This window comes from Pleurodeles waltl, chromosome 9 (genome assembly GCF_031143425.1).
Source record: "Pleurodeles waltl isolate 20211129_DDA chromosome 9, aPleWal1.hap1.20221129, whole genome shotgun sequence".
NCBI lineage: Eukaryota > Metazoa > Chordata > Amphibia > Caudata > Salamandridae > Pleurodeles > Pleurodeles waltl.
Genome location: NC_090448.1, coordinates 757,150,394 through 757,176,059, shown reverse-complemented (window position 1 = coordinate 757,176,059; position 25,666 = coordinate 757,150,394). Strand labels below are relative to the sequence as shown.

Genomic DNA, 25,666 nt, shown 5'->3' with positions numbered 1-25,666 from the left:
TAGTAAATTCAGTATACTTACCTGTTATCCGATGATATTCTGGATCACATTAGTTTTGTTTCTAGATTTTTGTAGTTTACATACAAAGTATGTAAACACAATATTAAAGTTCCTGAATGTCTTTGTGATATTTAGATACTGAAATACTTTTGTTCTCAATATGATGTCATACAATCTCTCGTACACATGCTACTAACTACCACACACCCTCATACTACAGAACTCACATTCCAGCTCATGAATATTAATGTTTGCTTTGCATTATTCCTTGTAGAAAACATACCAGACCGCATCACCTATTACAAGCTTGAGGTCCTTTTCATCATAGAAAAATAGTTCTCTTATAAAGAAAGTGAAACTGTGTCATCCAAAAGGAGAATTCAAAACTGCTTTGCAAGCCACCGTGCTCTTGCATCTGGATGGTGGTAACGTCCTGCTCCTTGGCTTCTCAGTCCCCTCCCTGGCACTGCTTAAGGGCACCCTACATGCAGCAGGAGGTTTCATCCGTGGCCTAAAGAAATATGGTCACATTACCCCATCCTGATCAAACTCAATTGACTCCTTTTGTCAGTCTGCACCATTTTCAAAATCAGTTGCATCATTTACAAAGCCATCACGACCAACGGCCCTGTTTATCTTGCAGACAACTGACCATCTCTGGTAGCTCTCAGCCAAGACACTATAGGACTGCAGACTAAGAAGCATAAAAAAAAGAGAGAAAAAACAAAGCAGCAGCCCTTTTCCATCAATGCTTTAACGATCTGGAACAACATTCATGTATCCATTAGGATCACCTAAACGTTGCTCCAATTGAGGAAAGAGTTGAACATTCATCTTTTTAAAGATCTATTTCACAATGCATTAACTATCCACACACCAGCTACCTCGCCTATTACTTGTTGACTTTCTCCTCATCTTTGACCCAGTACGCCACTAGGTTGTCTTTTGTCTAGATGTGTGCTATATAAAAACCATACACATGCATACATCCATAGACTAACTCTGGACATCCTTCTCCTAGGGAAAGGAGAGGAGGAAACGCAGTATGAAGCTGTAGTTGGTCTCTTCACAAACAACCAATAGTGGGCTAGATATACTGAGTTCACCCAGACTGATGTCAGTTTCTTTTAATGGGCTACACACATACATTTAAATGAGTACGGTTTCTAATATTCCTAGCTTATGGAATCCCTTCATAAATTCCTTGCCAAGAATGGCATAATGTATTATTTATCCATAGCAAACTAGAAATGAAATCCCTGGTTAAGAAAACTTTTATCTGCATTCAATGAGACAAGTCTTTGACCATATGCAGAAAGGATTTGAAATATTGTAAATGCAAAAGCAGTACAAAACTGCTCAATCTAAGGAATCAAACAATTTGCTTTCCAATGTAAACATGAATATACATGGGTGCAATGCTAAGGAATAGCAAATAGCAACTCCAAGCCATATGCCTAAAAATTACAGTTAGTGAATATGTGTTAAAAAAGGCCAGGGAAGTTATCATTGCCACGGTATACCCATAAAATATTACAATCTCCAATGTGTGCTTCTCGAAATAGCCTTCACTGTTGAAACACCACAATACAAGGAATAGTGGAAGGAACATCTTGCACCTGCTTGCCTGAATAATATCATGGACTGACACCCAGTTCATCCTCAACAGTTACCTTCTTCCTGTTGAGGCGCCAGATGACGGGTAAGGAACAGAAACTATATGAAGGTAATTGGATTCTTAAAACCCTGTATACTATCTCTTCCCACTTCTGCATTCATGACCACCAAGACCAATGGTAGCTATGGCAGAGCCAGTGGTACCAAAGAGAAAACTAAAGGTGGCATTGCTAACCTAGTGACTCCTAAGTGTTGTATGTGTCACCAGTGATGCTGTAACATTTTAGGGGTTTCATGCAGGTACTTCGTGTCTGAGCTTTCGTGTGAATGTTGCTCGATTCCAAATGAGGCCTATTTACACTTACATTCTGATAAAGCAGAGTGACTTCATAGTATCGCCTGTCCACAGTTACCTCCTTCAGTTCCAGCATGTACTATTTAATGGTCATTCAGAAGCACGGCATGTAATACCAACATCAATGAATCGCTTCCTTGACGTAGGTTAAGTTTTACATTTGAAACTTCCAAGATCTTCATTGGCATGGCAGTAGCTACATGGCCAATAACCAATGGACACAACAGCAAGATACGTAAGTTACCATTATCCAGTTTTTCTACACAAACATTAATGCAGCTGAGAATATATGTAAGCTATAATGGCAGTGCACCACCGGGTGAAGAGAAGTTTAACTGAAAAAAAAACAGAGTCCAAATCTCCCGTAGTAACGATGAAAGCAAATCTTCTTGTTTATTATTAGTTTGTTTCCTTCCAAATCCAAAGAATATTTTCACAAATCTTATTACAGCATTATAATGACAGCCAAGGCGTTTCGCCCTTTAACATAGGGCTTCTTCAGGGCTAGATGTAATCCAGTAGGTCATAGTTCCAATGTTTTTGAAGGCATATTGTTATTATGCCACATAAGGCCAGAATATAAAGCGGGTAGCGTTCATGGCCATGAATCGAGTTGAAGGCCAGTAATATTCACATGGAGTCCGGCGATGCTGCGCCGACCAAAGTTGTCACTAGTCAAAAACTGATGCCCATGAATGCTACCCGGTTTATATTCTGACCATACTGTGGCATACTAACATATGCCTTCAAAAACATTGGAACTATGACCTACAGGATTACATCTAGCCCTGAAGAAGCCCTATGTTAATGGGTGAAACTCGTTGGCTGTCAATATATAGCTGTAACAAGTTTTGTGAAAATATTCTTAGGATTTGGAAGGAAACAAACTAATAATAAACAATGAGATTTGCTTTCATCGTTACTACAGGAGATTTGGACTCTCTGTATATTTTTCAGTTAAACTTCTGTTCACCCGGTGGTGCACCGCCATTATAGCTTTCATTATTAGGGTTCTTCACACCCATCAAGCTTATTTTTGCAGCTGGAGCTTTGGTCGGGTTGCACACCTTTGATATTTGAACTGATTACTTCTTTTTGTGGATAGCAAGGAACTTACAGGGAGTGGTGCGTTTCTCACGGGCCTGCTGCATTCCCCCTTTTGTGTATTGTCCAGCTGAGAATAAATGTTTGAGATATGCCTATAGCCTCTTGACACAATTTAAATTGCCATGTCTGCATCTGTGTTCTTCTAGGGTGCTGCACAATCGGTCTGTTCATTTTTTAAGGGGGAAGCCGTGATTTCCAAAGTGATCTCAAACAGTGAAGAGAAAATCAGTCTCTGTCACTGTCACACTGCGGTCCCTGGTACAACGAATGATGATTCAATGGTTATTTTTTATTCAACCTTACTTATTGATGAATTTGTACTCTCACCTCCTCTCCTGCATGGCAGAGCCAATGCGGACCTCTGGCAGTCATCACAGTACTGTTAGTGATGGGTAAGCCGAGCAAGAGGTCATCAGATCGGGAAGACTGGACATTCCATCTTTGCAAACCTCTGCAATTTGCTGATATAGATTAATCACCTCTGTCTTATAACCTTCTTAAACATTCCTTTTGTAGGTTATATTTAGATGTGACCGAGTCACAGATAACTTCTGTCAGGGCAAGCTGAACTAGTTTTACATCTACCGGCTGACTCCTACCCTTAGAATTCTCAGGGACAAAGCCATGGAGCCAATGATTATTTCCAAGCGAGAATCTACTGATGCCCTATACTGAGACTAAAAATAAAACAAAAATAAACTGCCATAACAGCCACAAAAAGCGAAAAAGCAGATGTCCCTGACACTAGGATTAAAGGTCTCACACCAGATCTTTCAATGACATCCATGCCCGCATTAGCACCCAGTGGTGTATAGAATACCGATCAATGCAGCCAGCACTATACCTAACATACCTTACTGTAAAGTACCTGCTTACGCGATTGAGAAAATCTCAAAGAGCGCCCCAGATCAAGTCCAATTTTCCACGCAAATTCAGCTGCACCAGCCTAATTTCCATCTTACCACTAGGGCAGGTGGTCCACCCTACCACAAGCCTTTGGAAAACTCTGTCCATTGAAATTAACAGAAAGAACATATGAATTATTTAGATCCCTCCCCTATACTCACCTCTTCTGCATTCTGACATAGTTCCCATTCACCATGGAGCTTCCCAGGTCTATGAAGATCATCACAGTGGTACATCAGTAAATTATCCCAATCCATCAAACCTAATTGGAGAAGCTCCTTTGTATGGTCACCTTTACTCAAGTACCTGGCCAACTGTGGGCTGCCTTGCCTGTATATAAAGGCCTAAGTGAATAAACCAGGCACCAATTGCGTTGCACTAATACATAGAATACACTCCAGGCACATTTCTTAATTGTACAGAGCTACTCTACACAAATGCACATATTGCCACAGTTGTTTCTGATAACAGCTGACCTTCTCTAGCTTTATGTTTTTTGTCTCCTATGGAAGTTCTGTTACTGTGCACACATACCTGTGTTTTTTAAAGTCCCATAAAAGAGTTTTTGTCATTCGCTTTCAGGATTGTACAATGGCAGCAATACTTTTACCTGCAGGAGGGTGTTGTGGAAGTTCAGAAATTCTGGTGGGGATTGTAGGATGAGATCCAGGGCCACACGCTGTTCCTCATGGATGATACAGAGGCTCAGATACCTGTAGGGAGAGAGACATGACAGATTGACAGAGCTGCTGTGGTGGAGTACAATGTGGAGGGTGGAAGGGAGTGATCTGGAATGAATGGGAGTTTCTGAACCATTGCTAATGGGGTCACAGGAGTAAGGAGACTTCGAATTTCCCCAGAAAGGCAGTTTTTGGCTGCTGCCTTTGGGTCTACTAAAAAGCCAGTGGGCCCGAGCAGATTTTAAACTGCTGCACTACGCAGCTTGGCACCTTCTGACTGTGTTGGTACTGGGGTCACAAATAAGAAGAAAACCGGTTAGGAAAATGGCAATAATGAGCTTGGAGCTGCAGGCTCCATTAAAATTGTTATGGAAAGGGTGGCGTCCCAGTGATCTTACGTGACGAGAAGAAAAAAATAGAATTGTAGCTGTTTTGAAAGAGACTGCTGAGTTCAGGGTCATGTGGGAACAGGAAAGAGAAAATGGTTAGGTAAAACTGTAAACTGTCCTCCTACTTAGGTAGGAGGACAAGCACACGTCTGACAGGGATATTTTGTCAGCTGGTATGCAGCAAGAAGGAGCACAGCTGGGAACTGCACAAGAGAGACATTTTGCCTACTAGCAACAGCGCAGACATAATAGTGGGGCAACCAGCACTAAGTTCAACAAAGACGTTTGAAGGGAGGGTTAAAGCAAGGGGCTGTAGAAAATATTGAGACATGCAGACTAAGTCAAAAGACAGAAGATGAGATGGAAAGAATGTGTAAAAAATAATGGATACTGGAATGAGGGCTGAACAAGTGGTAAAGAGCAGTTCAAAATATTGCAAAGAAGAACCAAAACATGGGAGCTTAAGGGCTCATTAATTGGCCACAACTAAAGAACATTTGGGAAGTTAAATTTGTTGAATTTTTCAAATTGCTAGGCCATCAACTGAATGGTAAGGAGGAGCCAGAGGAGCAGAATAAGGAAGCAAGCACGAAGACTTAGAATGGCAATGACAAAAGAGACTGGACTGTAGTGTTTCGGTATATGCCATGGTGTACTTAGGACCCAAAAGGGTTTGCCCCAAATGTTTATGTATATGGATGCCATCTGAAAGGACCAGGATATCTTCAGTGTGCCAGCACAATTACACTAAGATGTCAAGTTTTGGGCCAGATTGAGTAATGATCGTGGTGCTATTCAGAGAGCTCAATTTGAACCTTTTTCAGAATGAATGGTATTTGCAAGCCCTACAGCTGACTGGTACTTCATCATTCTTCCCTGGTCGCCACCAAAACGGACACAACTCCCTTACCTGCTTGAGAAAGAAGAGTATGTAAATTCAAAAAAGTATGTAGTAAATGTGGAAGTAACCATCCAGTGCTTTAATTAGGCCAAGAGTAGAGGCAGTGCTGTAAATGAGCCCAGACTTGCCGGGGCTGAATCCAAAGCCCACGCAGAGGAGAAGATCCACTGGATTGTGGGCTCCACTCCTATTGTTAATACAAACATATTTGGGAAAATCTAGTACTAGGTCTACCGGACCACATCTGTTGGTGCAAGTGATGCAGTCTGCACTCCCACCTCAGTGAGATTCCCGCTTTTGAAGGTCTAGTTATATTTTAGGGCACTCACTACATAGGTTAAGGGTGTTTCTAAGTATTCTAAATGCAGCCTAAATGTCTGCAGATAAGAGACTAAAAACAGAGGTCTCCTCTCAGGGTACACAGACAGTAGGTGGTTATAGGACCTATCTCTTGTGGATACTATGTCTAATTTTGGAGCCCCACGGTCTGAGGTAACATTTCATTACAACTGAATAATAATTAAGTTATTCCCTTTGTACACCTCACTAACCAAGAGCAGAGATAGCAAGTGTAATGCTGCTTACTTTTAAATTTACCTTGTCAAGTGTGTCACTGTTAATAGTGTAATATAGTCTTGTACATAAATACCCTGCTGATTTTGGAAATTCTATGGCCCTAATTTAAGAAAAGTGGTGCTGCAAACAGTGCAGCGCCACTTTTCTTGTGCCCCACAGCGCTCTCCCCAACGGCACCATATGTTCGCCGTAGCTATGATACATCGCGCCATGGTGGTACTTAGGGAATTAGCATCAAAATGTTTGACGCCAGTGTGGAACTTTGCAGGATTAGTGTAAAAAACGTTGATGCTAATCAATCCTGCAAAGCCCATTGTAAACAATGGTGTGCCTCCTTTTAACACCTGCTTTGAGCAGGCATTAAAAGTGCCGAAAAATGACGCAAAACAATCTTTTAGATTTCTTTACGCCATTTTTCCGGCCCCTAACGGTGGAGCGCCCTCTGTGCATACATTATGCCTGGCACAGGCGTAATGTAGCGCAAAGGGTTACAAAATGTCGCAATGCACACATTGTGCCACTTTGTAAATATGGCAAGGCGATTTAGGGCTCGTTGGACCATATTAGCATTAAAAATGGCACAAATGTGGTGCAAGGAGGCGCTAAGGGCTCTTAAATCAGCCTCTTTTTCCAGTAGTGCTATACTGCAAACACAACATTCTATCCCACACGTATCAGGCCACATCTTTACATAAGACACAACTCTTCTAGAGGATTCTGCGTCTTAGGCCAGATGACTTTTTGTAACCACATCCCATGCTAAGCTGATTGAAGTGAGTAAGTTCACAGTACAGGAAAAGAACCAAGAAATTTGAGAATTGTTTCAAGAGGAGTTTCTACATTCGTGTTAATACACACAGAAAAAGGTGAAACGTGGAGAATCCAAAAGGGATGAATGAACAATCGGACATGGTAACAAAAACGTATGACCGATTTACACATTGAACATTTCATTATTAGGGCAGTGTCTGAAAAGAAGACAGTGAATTTTGGCCATGGCATGCTTTTCAGCATGGTCGAGACATTGAACTTTTGTAGGTTGATGTGATTGGGATTAAGCAGCCAAATGTGATATTATGAAGGGAATCCACTTGTTGCTTGTCCCATAAATAGCTGAAGAGCCAACAGACAGTTTAAAGGTATTGGGAAACTAGACTCTTTGGCGAAACAATGCTACTAAAGAAAAGTCAAGCATCCTCTAGGACACCTAAATTTTTTACGCCAATAGTTATGCCTAGCTGCTTGTTTCAATCACATAGCCAGGTCAATGTGATGGGCTAAAAATCCCTACCTTACAGTAAGGATCTCAGACAAGACAGCAGCTAACTGGAGTTTGGTAGGAATTTCTAAAAGAGACTGATGGACTGTCCATGTGCCGGCTAGGCGACTGCACACAATGGTCAGTAGAGGTATATCTGGATGCCAAAAGTTGCACATGCTTTGGTTTACAGTGAATGGGCTACAGGTATGCTGAAGTGTCACCAGCAAAAAGAAAATGATTAAACTATTGTCTTTGCAAACGTTTTCACAATTGTGATGACAAGCATATGGTGGCACCCCTTGCTAACAAAACAGTAAACTTTCAAAGATGTCAAATAGATATGATGATTTTAGTGAACAGGCAATCTGTCAGGGACGAAAAGTGCTCTGGATATCAAGGATGCTTTTATTATGCTTGTTGAATAATATGATTTTCAGAGAAAATCGCTTTAATACAGTAAGAGAGCCCACGTTGTCCCATTCACACATCATAGTTTCCATGAACTGGAAAGAAGGTAAAGTTATTATGAGAATAAAAGAAACACTGAAGTATTTAAAAAGTGATCGATGGAATGCTTGAATTAATCTCAACCACAGGGGATAACATGGGCCACATCCCAGTCCATTGTTACTTAGGATACCACACCACCTTCGTTTGGACCCAGCCATATGCAAATCAGTTTTGCCCTCCTCCAAAGGGAACAGTCCAGGCCGAACTGCCAGCCGTGGCCTCCTTGAACTAGAACACAAACAACCCAGGACTGATTTCATCTAATTAGGGATCATCAACCAGGTATAGCTTGGTTCCAGTGAGACAGTATGCACAAGACCCACGTCTGGGCATACCTATCCCACTTTGGGCGACACACTGGAGTCTACAAAAAGTGATGGCTGGAATGCTTGAACTAATCTCAGTCAGTAGTAATTATAGGGCTGCATCCCAGTTGATCATTATTTTGCAAACCAAGCCATCTCAGTTTGGACTCAGCCATACTCAAAAAGGCAAAGAGCATTGCTTAAAATTTCAGTATTCTCAGGAATCCATTTTATACTTATGGTGTGAGACTGATAGGTAAGACTGAGATTGGAGTGAACCTCCAAGATTGCCATGTAGATTGCAGGGGTCTTCCAAAGCATTCCTGCTGACCTTCGAAATGGTCCAGTTTCTATGGTGTAGGACATAGGAGACTGATGGCTCCTTAAAAGAGCAGATACATTCTTGCTCTCTTCCTGCTCCATTCTCCAGAGGTGTTAACACGAACAGTTTATGAGGTATCTGAGTGAGGAAGCCTCTCCATCTTATGGGCTTTTGTCTTGCGTCTCACTGGTAGGCAGCTCCCAGCCCCACCCCATCTTTCTGCTAGCTCTAAAGGACAAATACTGTGGCTTGACCAGTAAGCATTGAAACTTGAGGCAGAAACAAAGAAAGGCCTTTGGGGCAGGCACCAAAATTTACCGTAATGGCAAATATAGAGGGGGAAAAACATGGCGACAAGTAGAGGCTTGTTCATCAGTTGACAGATGAGGCAGATGGATGGAGATGGTAACACAGGTCAACCCAATGAGAGATGGTTACTGGAGACAGGCATCAGAAAGCTTTAGTTCTGCAGGTGTATTTTGTAACTTGCAAACCTTTATATTCCAAAACAAAGTAAAAAAACTACAAGTACTAGAATGCAAAGCAAAACCTGTACTGGGGTGGCAGCTACTCATGCATTAACCTGGGACTTTCAGGAATTCTAGGAATCTCATCCTTGTGAAACAGGACCAAGAGACAGCAATAAGATGCAAATTGCCTTGTGTTAAGTGCCTTATATAGTGGCATACCCTTCCTAAGGTAACTGGGCTCTTGGATTAGCCTGTTCTCAGCTATCACAGGTTCAAGTCAAGCAGCTGCACAGAGGAGACTACTGCCTTTTGCACCATATTTAGAAGCCAGGCAGTAATCTGCTGGAATGACGTCAGAAACAATGTTTACACGAATCATTACCGCATGTCTTCTCTGGCAACTGTTCGGAGCAAAAACAAAATGTCTAGTACGCCAATAACCAGAGCTTTTTTTCCATCCTACATAATTACTGTCTAGGCTTAAATGAGGATTAGGACAGGTGGACTATTTGTTTTCTAGGGTCACAAATCATAAAAATGGCCTGGACAAGTCATAATTAAAAAACACCTTCAAGCCCCATGACAGGGGCCTGATAGTAGAATTGAGTTAACAGCACTCTGGAGAGTGCAGTTTGCTCAGAACGGTTAGGGACCCACAAGTCACAACCTCAAAACGACTGTCAGTCATGTTTCAAGTGGGAAGAAAAGGGTGGTGGTGGCCTTAAAACGGTGTGTGGCCCGAGAAACCTGTATACAAGGTATGGCCTGTGTAATTAAAACATAGAGCACTCAGAGTTTGACAAATTCATAAATGAGGTCTCATTGGACAAAGCGTAATCAAAACCAGCAGGGTAGATTTTTTAACAGTTTATATAGCATCTTTATCCAGAGTCAAAAGCAATAAAAAAAAAAAATCTTTACAAGGTAAGTGGCAATATATTGATTTAGTGGAAATGGAATAATGCTTTAGGCCTATCACTTAGTCCCTGAACAGCAAAAGGAACTTCTGGTGACATTGTGTGCAGCTATAGCATGTAACAGGCAGGAAAGTGTTTTTTTCTTCAGCCGGAAGTTGAAGGACATGCTGCCCTGGTTAACTTTCATATTTTTAGGTCGAGTCCAGACAGCACGCAAGCGCTGCCTCTCGACATGTTGTAATCTACATCTGTGGGCCTGCACCAAGCCCATCTCACACCCATCACTTTAATTCGTTCCTTGGCCTGCCTTTCAAAATTCCCTTGATTTCGTAGGTAAATGCTTTACGTTTGTTCCGCCTTCAGGCTGCTTTGTTACCACCCTGAAAACTGACCCTGTTACATGGATTATTGCACCATCGGCCGATGGTGCAATAATCCATGTAACAGGGTCATTCTCAGGGTAGTGCACTACTTTTTTTCTTTTGCCTTTGCGCTGTGTGGCTGTTTGTTGTTTCTCACTCTTTCTTGTTTTGGGCATGCCGCTGTTTCTTTGTGGTGTCTGACAAAGGCTGCAAGCTGGAGGGGGTATCTTTTTTTATTTAATATTTTTTTTAAAGGTTCATATAAAGCAAACTCAATTGAAGGAGCGCTTTGCAAGAGGATGTGAACTTTCATATAGCGCGAACTCGGCGGAGCGCTTTACATGACTACGTCAAGTTTCATACAGCGTGACCTCAATCTGAGGAGCACTTTACATGAGTACCACTTAACAAGTTTAGCAGTTGACAAATATACAAACTGGAGTATTTAAAACAGAAAAAAGCCACAGAAATCCTCAAAGCGGCTCTCCTGACACAGCAGGAGAGCACATATTACAATATTCACTGCACTCTGGGAAACTCGCCTCATAATGCTTTGGAGGGCATTTATTTTTCAAAACATTTTTGCCTGTAAGCCTGTGGCAGTCCTACGAAAGTTACACACACTCTGTCTAGGTCAAGGGTGGATCCCAAAATAGTAACCTCTCCCCCATTCAATGTCTTTTAAAGCTCTCTCAAGGCTGGAACTTTTGTTTTACAGCTGGGAGTAGTTTGTGTTTTAAGGGCTTTGTTTGTAATAGTATTGCAGTAGACCTGTAGGCCTGAAAATGTGTAAGGCATTATGCCCTTTAGGGGCTACACATATGGTTACACTGCATTACTTTCTGTCATTCTGTTTTCATGTTGTTATTCCCTCTAGGGGCTGGCTGTATGATTACATGACCATGTTTCTTACAAATTGTATTTTTATTATGGTGTCCTCTAGGGGCTGTTCTGAGCATTACAGTTAAGATATTACAATATTTGGTGCCCTTGGAAACTTGTCCCATAATGCTTTATGGGGCATTCCTTTTACAAAACATTTTTGCCCATAACTCGCCGTATGGTGTCCCTAGGATAATGGGACCATCATCAAAATGTTCAGCACGGCGCACTCTTTCTGTATAGGGCATCTCGGGCTCCCCACAATAGGTTGGGGGAAACCGCAAAATAATAACTTCTCCCACCAGTCAGTGTCTTTTTAAGTTCTCTTATGGCTGGAACTTTTGTTTTACAGCTGGGAGTAGTTTGTGTTTTAAGGGCCTTGTTTGTAATATTATTCTAGTAGCCCTGCTAGGCCTGAAAATGTGTAATTCACTACACCTTCTAGAGGCTAAATATTTGGTTACACTGCATTACGTTCTGCCATTCCGTTTTCATGTGGTTATGCTCTCTAGGGGATAACTATATGGTTACATGACCATGTTTCTTACAAATGATATTTTTTATAGTGGTGCCCTCTAGGGGTGGTTCTGAGCAGTACAATCAAGATACTACAATATTCGCTGCACTCAGAAACTCACAACATAATGCTTTGTGGGGCATTCCTTTTACAAAACATTTTGCTCATAACTCATTGCACGGTGTGCTCTTTCTTTCTAGGTCATCTCTGGGTCCCCACACTAGGTTGTGGGGGACCCCAAAATAATATTATAAAAATATAATAAATATAATAAATAATGGCAATATTTTCATTTTTTGCTGCAGCTACAGGAAGGTAAGTGGAAGTGCTTCAGTTAGATGCAGGGCCACTGGAATTATGTGGCAGAGAGGACCAAATTATGCAGGAGGGTTGGCTGATTTATGTGGCAAGAACGCCAACAGCTCAAACTCAAGCAAATGCGAGACCTATAGCATTACAAATGTGTGTTTGCTTCGCCCCAGCCCTGCCCTGGCAGGCTTGGCCCATTTAGAGAAGTGCTATCGCCTAAAATGTAGGCCTGGGCATTTTTTTAATCCAATGAAATGTGTGAAATTCACATTATGTGAATTTTGTAAGATTTTGCAGGCACTTCAGATATTGTTTGAGTGCAAGAGACTGGTTCACATGGAGATATTTTCTCTTCAAACTTGTTTCCTACTGGTATGCCACGTGACTATTGTATGTGACAAATGAACTTCCATGCAATTATCACTCAAGATACAGGTAACTGAGTTTCACAAACATTTGTATAAGTTCTCACAATTTTAATGAAAAAAATGCTGTTTTGCCCAGTACTAGAAAAATGATGGGAATGCCTAAAGGTGTCACACGTGACATGGCAGCAATGTAGCAGTTATGACACAGGTTGAATGGAGAACTCAGAGATCACTTCTCTGCACCAGTGGCCTCATTTGAATTTAGAAAAGGTCCAACCATCCCATTAAAATTTTGATTTTTTTAATATTTGTTTGTGAATTAAATATATCGATTATATATTTTGTGTATTTGTTTTTCTGCATTTTTTGTACATTGTTTTGCTGTTCAAATCATCGAAAAAGGATTAGGCTGGGATCTCCTACTTAAAGTAATGGCTCAGTGGGAGTACCCAGATTCCAATAGTGATTCATTGCGAGTCCCTGGGTTTCAGTAATGATTAAGTGGGGGTCCTCAGGAGTCAAACGGTTGAGACCACTGTTATAAAACGTTCTCCACTTCATCTGGGACATAAAATTGAGACTCATCCTTACGCACCTCACCAGGTTTCTTAATGCAAACCCAGTCACGATCCTTGACTCTCGTAGGCTTGCCACTATGTTTTAAGTCAAATTAAACTTTACTCTCATCACAAGTCTCCATCATTTCAGTGTGTACCTCTCCCAATGACCATTGTTTCACACATCTGTGGAACTACCATCCAGGATTGTTCTTGGTTGGACCTTGTTTTATCATAGTCACAAACAGAGCTAGACCCGTAGCTCATTACATGTGACACAGCAAACTGTTTTGCCTATCTGGGTAATCCAATCCTCATTGCTACTACTGGCAGACTGAATAGTTATTTTACACAGTTGAACCGTCCCACCAAGCCATTGCCACCGGGACTATATCATGAAAGTAGTTCTGTGCTTTATTACTAGATTTTCAAAATAACACTTCACCATGAATTTTAATTGTCACTCAAAATAGTCGCTGGACAATAATCTCAGATCTCTTTTGCCATCATGCCCATTAGCTCCTGGGGACTTTCCCCTCCATTAATACACATGGTGACGGATGCGGGAGGTGATCGCTTGATTTATAGGCTATATCAGTTATGCCTTGACATGAAACCGGACATGACAATTCGAGTTCAGGAGGAGTGGGTGGAAGAGCTGGGCATTCCATTTACTGACAAGGTGTGGACTTACTGCTGCACTCAGACTCAGCGCATCTCGGTAAATTATCCGCACAAACTATTACATTTTAAATTTCTTCACCGCTGTTATCTTTCACCGTCCGATATTGTTAAATTCAACTCCAACAGAACTGACCACTTCCCTAAATGTCACTCTCCACGGACGGACTTTGCCCACCTAACCTGGTCCTGCCCGGAAATCTCATACGAGAGGGCCTTGGTTTACAGGCACATCTCTGCTATGCTGGCTATCTACTTACCCCTGATTCTCTCCTTGCTGTCTTGGGATAGACCAGGGATGTCCCACGTTTGACACAGCGCCTCGCCTCCATGGCCCTCCTGTTGGCCAAGCATGAGATTGTGCTACACTGGGGCAGTTGCAGGGTCCCCGCCTCCTCGGAGTGGTTCAAGGGTATGACATATTGTGACAAAGTCAGCAAATATTATGCACCCCTGCAGCCCTCCATGTCTCGACCCATAGACATTTGGCAGCCCTTTCAAGACTATCTCTGTACCCTTGAACATGGTCCCTCGGACTAGTCTTAATCCCTCACCCTATACATCTGCTGGTTCATAACCTTCTGAACAATGCCTCCTCATAGTGTTGTCGTGTTTGGCTGCCACTATCTGCTGCTCTATTACCTGTGACGACTGTTGTGTACTGCTACTGTGTTTTTCTTTTGCAATGTGTTGGTGATCTGAACTATTCCAGCTGGCACTTGTTGTCTGTTTGTTATTCTTGAAAAATCAATAAAACAGATTTTTTTTAAAACAAGATAGTCGTTGGAATACCTTCAGAAACAAAGGCTTAATTAAAAAAATTCAAAGATTATTCTGTACCTGCTTGAAAAACCACTTTAGTTACTGGCCATCTTGAAAACAAATCAATCAACACACTAATATACTTCTGTGGGAAATCTACTGCACCCATGATATTAATATTAACACACTCTCATGGATACTTTGGAATGGGAGGTCTTAAAGTGAGCAATGACTTGTTCGCCACAGAACAATTCTTACAAACATTTCAACTGCCAGATCAACCCCAGGCCAAAACATTTTTTTACTGCAGCTTTTGTTCTAACTATGTCAAAATGACCCTCATGACATAATTCTATGACAATGCAGCCCAATCCATCAGCAGAATAAGTCTGTCACCTCTGAGAACCATACCATTATCTATGGTTAGCTCAGATCTTACCTCCCGAATGGTCTATTTATTATGTCCAGTTAATGTCTCCTTAATAGACCAGTCATCATTAATATACAAAATAACATTCTGCAACACTGTATCTCTGTTATATTCTACTCCCAAACCAACGTTCTTCATAGCTGATATACCAATATCGTGTACTAAGGCCGCTGGAAAACCATTCCACACTTCATCTTCACATTGCTCCATGTGTTCTAGCATCATAGATAAAAAGAAAACTCAGATACCACATTATCCTTTCCTAGTGTGTAAAACAGGTATATTCTTTGAGCACTATATCCTTCAGGATGTATGTCTGATTTTATGAATGTTCCCCTACCTTCTCCACAAACGAAGACCTACAGACACTTCTCTTCATTAATAATACTATATGGAGAACCAGTTTGCAAAAATCTTCAATTACACACCACCAACAGTCATCCAAAACTCCTGTTTGTTTGTAGTTCGCAAAATACGCTTTCAACAACACTTATCATAACATGGGCTGTGTACTAGATGGCCAAAATTGAGGCAGTGGACTGTGAGGCCATATTTTGGTGTGATGGATTTGCCCAGCGTCCACTCTTCACCACCGAGCTGGACTAGATCACTGCCGCATATCACCACTAAGAAATGTGAGAAAATTCCATGGTAGGCAAAAATATCCAATATTTCTTTTGGGTAAAACTGTAGGCATTCCACAATCTCAACTGACAGAGATACACCAAGGGATTGACAATTACGAAATAGAATTCCACATTATTGATTTTGACTGCTGTAATTATAATTCAAAATCACCATGCCACTGCAATCTTGTAATGGCCAATTGCAAGATTTATGTTGATGCAGTCGCCAATGATCATGTCACCAGAGTATGCCGATACCATGATCTTTTCTCTGTCATCCAATCTCTTTGTCCAAAACAATTATGGCTGACAGACAAGGTCACGTGCGTGACCACACCTGATGTCATCAATGATGTTTCATGTGCCAAGTGTCGAACGCATACGCCAGGTCTCGCAGAAGAAATCTCCTGAATTATAAGCAGCGCGCCAAAGTTTCCAAGGTAAGCTACATAGTTCTACCTGCAACAGACAGGGAGCATTGATTGAAAGCTTACCATCTTGTTGACCAAACGGTCATGGCCTGCAAGTGATTGAAAGATATCTTCTCCTGACTCCAGGCATTAACCAAATAACGCCCTGTAATCATTTTCCTCAATGCAATTCAGCAGATTATAATCCAATGGAAAGTCTCAAATTGAATGCTCCTAATGCCCATTTATTAAAAATGCCTGAACAAATCTTCCCCGTGCAACTATAGGTTCCTTCTCAAGTGTGCTTGTCACTACTTGTTACATTATTAAGCATACTGAAACATAGCAGATTCAGTTTATTTTACCAGGGGAGTACATCATTTACAACAAGCAGCGCAGTCCGTGTCTTCCCAGCATCTGTCCACCCTTGAAACTAATCTAGAGTCAACATACTGAGGATTCCTTTTCAACTATTCCAAACTATGACATAAGCGCACAACAATGTCCCAGAATGAAACTGCACTAAGCCTGACCCAGTGACTGAAATGGTAGTCTCAGTTTTCTTTGCTAAGCAATGGCTGTACTGCGAGGACCGTGGGTATTCTGGGAGAGAATATGAGGTGAGATCAAGGACATATGATGCATAACTCTTATCAATTTCACTTCAGAATCTCTACACGTACAGAAAATAGTGTCAGCCTCAGGGGCACTGAATACACACAAACAAAGTATTTTCCTTTACTTTCCTAGACTATACAAAAAATGAATCCAGGGAACCGCTGTATACGAGGTACACGAGAAGATGGCAGAACCTATCCAAGATGACTGGCATTTAGATTTTGGTTGCTTAAGAAAGAAGGCCACCTGCACACCTACAGGTACAAAGCTACAAAAAGCCCAGTGTTGTAAGGATGGCTTTCACAGACGGTGTGGGAGTTTTTCAGCCCGCAACAGCATCCTTAGTGGTGTTACTTTCAAAATTCTGAACTGGGTGAAACACACCCTAGTGACATAAGGTAGCATTTGACAGAGCTCTGAAGTATCCTGGTTCCATACACGAGTGGTTCATACAGTGCAGGTTTTCTTTGTAGTAGTAATTGTACTCCTCTTTAACCAATTATAAATTGAGGACTTCAAGCACCAGAATGCAAAGAAAATCATTTCCGTGAAGACGCTACTGACGCAATTGGAAGACAACAGCTCTGAGTTATGTAATTGCAGATTGGATGACAGGCAGGAATTCCCTTACTGTATACAAAGAGTGCCCCGTGGAAGGCAGCGCACGCGGCCGAAGCAACAGCAGAGTGGGAGCACGGCAGATTTCACAGACTCACAATTTGCCAGCCTTCGTGGACACATTTACTTTATAAGGCAACATAGCTGCAGGGCGGTTCAATGCCATGTGACGCCTTCAGCCAAGCTTGGCTTACTAGAGAAAATCAATTGCCATGCTTTGATTTTTTGGTCATTTGAAAGTAAAACTACAAAACTCAGAATGCAAAGTGTTTTTGATTTGAAAACCAGAACTTACTGAAGTTGTCACATGAAGTTAGGACACCTGGCAGATTTTTATCACACCTGCATGGCGGAAATAATAGCATAGACAGTGAGTTTGGTCACAGGGAGATTAAGGGGCTGATTCTAACCCTGGCGGTAATTACCGCCAGGGCGGAGGTTGGCGGTAGCACCGCCAACAGGCTGGCGGTGCTCCGCCGGGCATTCTGACCGCGGCGGTACAGCCGCGGCCAGAAGCGGAAAGCCGGCGGGGTACCGCCGACTTTCCACTGCCCGTCTGAATCCTCCATGGCGGCGGAGCGCGCTCCGCCGCCATGGGGATTCAGACACCCCCTACCGCCATCCTGTTCATGGCGGCTCTCCCGCCATGAACAGGATGGCGGTAGGGGGTGCCGCGGGGCCCCTGGGGGCCCCTGCAGTGCCCATGCCAATGGCATGGGCACTACAGGGGGCCCCGTAAGAGGGCCCCGCAAAGTATTTCAGTGTCTGCTTTGCAGACACTGAAATACGCGACGGGTGCAACTGCACCCGTCGCACCTTCCCACTCCGCCGGCTCAATTCTGAGCCGGCATCCTAGTGGGAAGGTTGATTTGCCCTGGGCTGGCGGGCGGCCTTTTGGCGGCCGCCCGCCAGCCCAGGGCAAATGTCAGAATCACCGCCACGGTCTTTCGACCGCGGTGCGGTGTTCTGACGGCGGTACCTTGGCGGACGGCCTCCGCCGTCCGCCAAGGTTAGAATGACCGCCTAAGTAATTAACCCAAAATCACAGGATGATGAGCAGATACTGGCACTGGGAAGTCGGCAGCTTTGGCCGATATGCCACATCTCCTTCTGGCATGTAGACAAGGGAGAATGAACTGTGGTGGACGAGGCGTGGGGGTAAACCCCCAACCACACACATATTAGGGTGAACAGAGGGTACAATATCCGCTCCAGAATTTTAAGTGCAAACCTATTTTAAATAGTGATCCTCCCTCTCTGAAGTTATGCTACGCGTCACCTAGGTCTCCTTAAAGTACTGTGTCCTAAGGAACAATACCTAGGGGGTGTGGAGGGAGGACATGAGACCTCTCTGGTTTGTTAATTATTTAATTGCAGTCGTTGAGTTGTTGAGCTCTTCTTAATTTTTGTCAAGCCAGACAAGATAGCAGGAAATAGGAAAAATTGAGATAATATTTTATGTTAGTGTTACCTTTGCCTCGGCTGTCTCGAGAAAAAATTATTTTTTAACAGAGGCTTAATACCCCAATTATCACAATTAAATCATTAGGAAAAACAGTGAGCCCCCAAAGAGTTTGCTCTTGCGGCATGATTTCAGACAGACATGTTTTGTCACCATGTTTGAGCTTCCATGTCTGTGAAAACATGTCATACAGAAAAGGACATCTTTATTTCTTACGACTACATAGACATACGTGTAGTGCCAGCTTTATTGAAGGTGTGATGAGTGTATTTATTCAACTCCATAAACTAACACCAATCCAATAACATAGATTGATATACAGAACATAAAGCACAGACCATTGATTTTAAATAGGAGAAAGAAGGATGTAACCCTACAGTCTCTGCACTCTACAATATACAGGCCTGGACTCAAATCCTAGATTTACCACTTGACCAAACTGTGTACTCCACTGCCAATCGCTTTCCTTGATTATGTATCTTTTTCCATAATCATCCAGTCTGAGAGCACATTAAGGTAATTCAATACAAGGATCTGGTGTCTAAAGAATGTCACATATATGGTTAATACAAAATAATCTTGTTTCACATTTAATAACAATATGGGCTATATACATAGAAAAAATGGCAACCTGACATATTTTGGGAGACTGGTAGCAACATTATCGGGGCATGTTTGAATGTTTCATTAAAAAAAAAAAAAACACACACACACATATATATAAATACTCATGAAATGCCACTCAAAACTCATGAAATGCCACTCAATTTAGTGATATGTACTTAATTGGGGCACTGAGAATTTTTTTAAAATATAGACATTTTTCATTTTATAGCCTTTATCATATTTTTTCATGACAACTGTTGCCTGATTTACCTAATTTGGTGGCTTGGCTCATGGTGCGTCTAACGGAGCCAAGCCATACCACCCAGTGTGTCCTGCACCTTTGCATACAGGGTCATAATTGGAGTCAAGTTTGTGTAGGAGGGCTACAGTGTAGTACATCCATAGTAGAAATTTGAATTGTGAGAGTTTAAGCCTATAGTTTAAAGAGATAGTTGCAGCCCCTTTCCCACGTGGTATGTCTTTGTCTGAAGTGTACAAATACATCCATTAACGCCATAGCCTGACCCTAGTTAAACTGCTCGGGAGTTAGAAACTTGCTGTCCAGGAAATGATGGCCCATTTGAGTGAAGGCCTTGTTGCCCAGTAAATTCTTAACCAGTCCTTGCCCTGTCAATGGAAGTGCAGGTTTGTTAATGAGTGGTACAGCAGGGGAGTAAATCACCTCCAGCCTTCATACGTCTCCATGACAGATCCTCATCATACATCTCGCCTGCTACAGTGGTTTGTAAAGTACCCGAATGAGTTTGTGCTTCCTCTCTGATAAAACGATGTAACAGTTGGTGAGTAGGATGCCAAAATACTTCAAACTAAACTTTCGAAGCAAAGTAGTATTTTTCAAGGTCCTGGGCTACAAATCCACTGCTGTGTAAGGGACCCAGCTAGGAGGCACTAGCCTTGTTGGTCATCGCCCCAGCTGACCAGAGGAAACTATGATCAGGGACAGGAAACACATATGGGCAAAGTGTGAATGTGCGGTGAAGCCAGAGAGGAAACAAAGATAGGAAGAAACAGGGCTGGGGGCTCGGTGAAGGAAAGGACACAGGGGTCCCATCAATGCTGGATCATTGAGACTAAATGAAAGATGACTCACACTCCTGGTCTGCCTGCTGCCTTTCATTGAGCCACAGAATTACACACTCTTGCATGGGAGAATGAGGCTACACCATTGTACCCGGGGTTAGCCAACAGCCCAAATCAGACTGGACATCAACAGCAGCAGTTTCAAAAAGAGGTTTCTACTGATGGGAACTGGGATGTTATGAAATAGGTATGAGAATCTGGGGACTACCACCACTTTAACAACAGGGATTCTGCCCGACATAGGCAGCACAATCCAGCAGTCTATCTGCCCAGCAGTTTGTTCCATAATGGTGGCCATAGTTATCTTGCAATATCGTGTATTTTTCATGCAGAATGTAAATGCTAAGGTACTGTAAGGTCTGTGAGCTATTGTATTGGGAGCTCCACCTGGGCTTGCTGAGTTGAGGTTGAGCAGGAGCATTTCTGATATAGACAGATAATTAAGACCTGACTGTAAAGCATCTCCTCGTGTAAACAATGAAGGTTGGAGTTTGGGTTTTTGAAAAGAGCATAATATTCACGTGATAGAGGGAAATCATGAGTTTTCCTGATATACAGGGAGTGCAGAATTATTAGGCAAATGAGTATTTTGACCACATCATCCTCTTTATGCATGTTGTCTTACTCCAAGCTGTATAGGCTCGAAAGCCTACTACCAATTAAGCATATTAGGTGATGTGCATCTCTGTAATGAGAAGGGGTGTGGTCTAATGACATCAACACCCTATATCAGGTGTGCATAATTATTAGGCAACTTCCTTTCCTTTGGCAAAATGGGTCAAAAGAAGGACTTGACAGGCTCAGAAAAGTCAAAAATAGTGAGATATCTTGCAGAGGGATGCAGCACTCTTAAAATTGCAAAGCTTCTGAAGCGTGATCATCGAACAATCAAGCGTTTCATTCAAAATAGTCAACAGGGTCGCAAGAAGCGTGTGGAAAAACCAAGGCGCAAAATAACTGCCCATGAACTGAGAAAAGTCAAGCGTGCAGCTGCCACGATGCCACTTGCCACCAGTTTGGCCATATTTCAGAGCTGCAACATCACTGGAGTGCCCAAAAGCACAAGGTGTGCAATACTCAGAGACATGGCCAAGGTAAGAAAGGCTGAAAGACGACCACCACTGAACAAGACACACAAGCTGAAACGTCAAGACTGGGCCAATAAATATCTCAAGACTGATTTTTCTAAGGTTTTATGGACTGATGAAATGAGAGTGAGTCTTGTTGGGCCAGATGGATGGGCCCGTGGCTGGATTGGTAAAGGGCAGAGAGCTCCAGTCCAACTCAGACGCCAGCAAGGTGGACGTGGAGTACTGGTTTGGGCTGGTATCATCAAAGATGAGCTTGTGGGGCCTTTTCGGGTTGAGGATGGAGTCAAGCTCAACTCCCAGTCCTACTGCCAGTTCCTGGAAGACACCTTCTTCAAGCAGTGGTACAGGAAGAAGTCTGCATCCTTCAAGAAAAACATGATTTTCATGCAGGACAATGCTCCATCACACGCGTCCAAGTACTCCACAGCGTGGCTGGCAAGAAAGGGTATAAAAGAAGGAAATCTAATGACATGGCCTCCTTGTTCACCTGATCTGAACCCCATTGAGAACCTGTGGTCCATCATCAAATGTGAGATTTACAAGGAGGGAAAACAGTACACCTCTCTGAACAGTGTCTGGGAGGCTGTGGTTGCTGCTGCACGCAATGTTGATGGTGAACAGATCAAAACACTGACAGAATCCATGGATGGCAGGCTTTTGAGTGTCCTTGCAAAGAAAGGTGGCTATATTGGTCACTGATTTGTTTTTGTTTTGTTTTTGAATGTCAGAAATATATATTTGTGAATGTTGAGATGTTATATTGGTTTCACTGGTAATAATAAATAATTGAAATGGGTATATATTTTTTTTTTGTTAAGTTGCCTAATAATTATGCACAGTAATAGTCACCTGCACACACAGATATCCCCCTAACATAGCTAAAACTAAAAACAAACTAAAAACTACTTCCAAAAATATTTAGCTTTGATATTAATGAGTTTTTTGGGTTCATTGAGAACATGGTTGTTGTTCAATAATAAAATTAATCCTCAAAAATACAACTTGCCTAATAATTCTGCACTCCCTGTAAGAACAATGCCTCCATGGGAATTGTCCTCTCGCAGCCAACAGACAAGGCGTTCCATCACTATTGCACATAACATGTTGACGGTGAAGCCCCGAGCTGTCCCTCTGCTGATCTGAAAGTGGTCTGTCTGATAGACAGTTACTGACGCAGACCATACCTGATGGGGGAGAATATATTTTAATGACGGGTGTAGATAGGTGTCAACACCTTTCTCTGAAGTATTGTTAATACTCAGGGCCACTCCCATTAATAGAACGCCTGCTTTGCGTGTAAATTGTTCCATCTGTGGTAATTATTTTGCAATATTTAGCAGTTATTTTGGCTAGCATTTTACTGTTGGTATTTAAAAGGGATAAAGGTCCTCACAACGTGCGTACTGTCAGGTCTTTACCAGAATTGAATAGAGTTGCTAAGATTGCCTCCCCTGTGGGTACACCTCATCTCCATTGCCACCTGAAAAATCTGACAAGAGATGCTGGGTCACAATGTCCTTTTATTCTTTACAGAACCAGCTGTTAGGCCTTCACTGGTCAGACAAACAACTGTGTTTGCCATTTCCTTTTTGAAGAGGTCCAAGGAAGGTAAGGTGACCAGGCATCCTGGATTTGCCAGGACAGGCATGGTCTTTCACCGTATGTACGGGCAGTCAAATTTGGCTCATATTCCGATTTTTAGAGTGGATGTATTCAAAATAGGGGCATAGCTTATTCAGTGAGATTCAAAGTGGGTGTGAATGCTAAATTTCCCAACTGAAAAAAAAGAATCAGGCCGCATAGTGAATACGTTAGATGAATAAAGGTCAGAATGGACCATTCCCATGAGGAGCAAGGCGACTACTGATCTGCATTAGGTGTACCTCTTGGACATATTTAGAGTTTGACGGACTGGGACTCCATTGCAATGGTGATGGAGTAACCTGTCTTCAAAACTCAAGGCCCTCCTCTCCACTTTGGAGTCAGGGGGACAGCAAGCTTTATGCTGACAGAGTAAGATTTACTCCATTCGTGCAAAACTTCCCTTGGGGCCTGCCTGAGTAGTGGCAGTCCGAGGTGAGCCAAAGGTGACCCCAAAGCCATGGGAGAAAACTCCCATGGTGTAAATCATTCGTTTTTTTAATCATTTTTTTTTTTTTAACTCCCGCTTTGGGAGTTTGTTTTTGAAAACTAAAAATAAAAGTTTGACAGCCTGCCGTCATATTTGATGGAGCAGTCTTTAAAACTTTTCCTGCATTGACAGGTTATGCCATAATGGCGGTTGTTGCTAATGTATAGAGATACCTGAAAAGCCGGAAGGCATCTCTAAATTTGATAGGCGGAATAAAGGTAGAGTGGTTTACATAAAGTTCTTTGCCACCCTGTCTGCCTTTACTCCTCCTACCAAACCCTAAATCAGGCCTTAAGTCTAGAGTGGCACAGCGGGCGAAAAACAATGGTTTGGAATGCTACTCCAAGTGATTGCCAGGGTAAGCTCATTTGCAAGCATTCAGTTGTCTGATTGCCAGTTATATGCCTAGAAAACCGAGACTGCGGCAGATTTCCAAGCCTACTTCTGCCAATGTCTGGGAATTCTAAAAAGAAGTACATTTACATCTATTCGAGAAGTACTTCAGTTGGTGTGGATTTGCTACTTTATTGGTAAACTGGTCCCTAAATATATTTAAGTACCAGATCCAAAAATGTACATATTTTAAACCTCTTAGTAAAATCAGGAGGATGAGAAAAAAACCAACACAGACATAGCAGACACAAATCAGTGTCCCCAGACCCAACCGCTAAGCCAAAGATGCGTTTATTTACAGTGTGTGACGATGCAAACAATAACCCCAATAACTCCCTCACAACCAAAGCCAGATACCTGGTTCAGAAGCAGGACTATTTATTTAGCAATACAGCAAGCAGTGTAATTAACAGGTAAGGTACTGGGCTTAAACTGCATTTGATTTCCTTAGTACCTGCTGTCTGTCTTTCTATGTTAATGAGAGCTGTCATTCTGTGTCCATCAGTTGATGTGCAATTGAAGCCTTCTTCTATTTTTGCTAAATGGCATGTTTTTTTCTTCTCAAAATCTGGATCCCCTAAAGCAAGGGAACACTGTATGCCTTGTCTATCTAGCCCAGTGCTAATCGCTGTATGAGCATGCAGGTGTTTTGTGTTACCTGTGAGGCTTTGTACTGGTTAAACAACAACTGTGTTTGCCTTTTCCTCTTTGAAAAGGTTCAAGCATGGTAAGGTGCAGAGGCACAGAGGCCCTTATAGGACCCTACAAACCTCATGGGTCTCACAGCCGAAAGCCACATAATAGCTGTGAGAAATGTGACACTAGGACCCCTCTCTTCTCATTCTGCTGGTGATGCCATCATTTTGCATTATGCCACTGCTGCGAGGAGTACTAATCATGGTAGTTTAACCAGGCTACCTTCGGTTGACGTATGAAGCGACAGTTCGATGATGCACCCAGGGGCGTATCTTTTTTTGGGGGTGGGGGGGAAAGAGTGTTACACCTTCCTAATAAATGGATTTTCTAGAAATTTTTGGGGTACATGTGCTTTCATTGGGGTATGGAGCGGTGCCTGTCGGGTTTCACCAGAAATGTTTACATAAACAGAGACAAAAATATACACGCTTTTCCTCTCCGCTTTAAAGGTCTTCAAAAATGTTGGTTATTTTACGAAATATTGTATTTCCTCTCCTCACTTACTACCCCTCCCAGTTCACATTCGTCTCTCTTTCCACTGCCCCTTTAGCCTCTCTCATTCCTTGCATGTCGTATTTGTTGGAAAATCTGAACATCCCACCCCGACACACACCCTCCCGCACCACCACATCCGAATCTATTTCCCTAGGATCCTGTACAGCCCCAATGTCTACCATAAACGGTCTGGACACCAGTTACTTAAGTATAGGCCCGATCCCCCGTTTGTCTG

General features: G+C 42.4%; 1 protein-coding gene across 1 annotated transcript in view; it reads right to left on the bottom strand.

Annotated features, from left to right (window-relative positions):
• LOC138259932 (NF-kappa-B inhibitor epsilon-like) overlaps positions 1-25,666 on the bottom strand; it is a 53,757-nt gene that overhangs the window by 27,005 nt on the left and 1,086 nt on the right. The window contains exon 2 of the mRNA XM_069207922.1: positions 4,596-4,698. Coding sequence (XP_069064023.1) covers positions 4,596-4,698 — 103 coding nt within the window. The remainder of the gene's footprint in view (positions 1-4,595; positions 4,699-25,666) is intronic.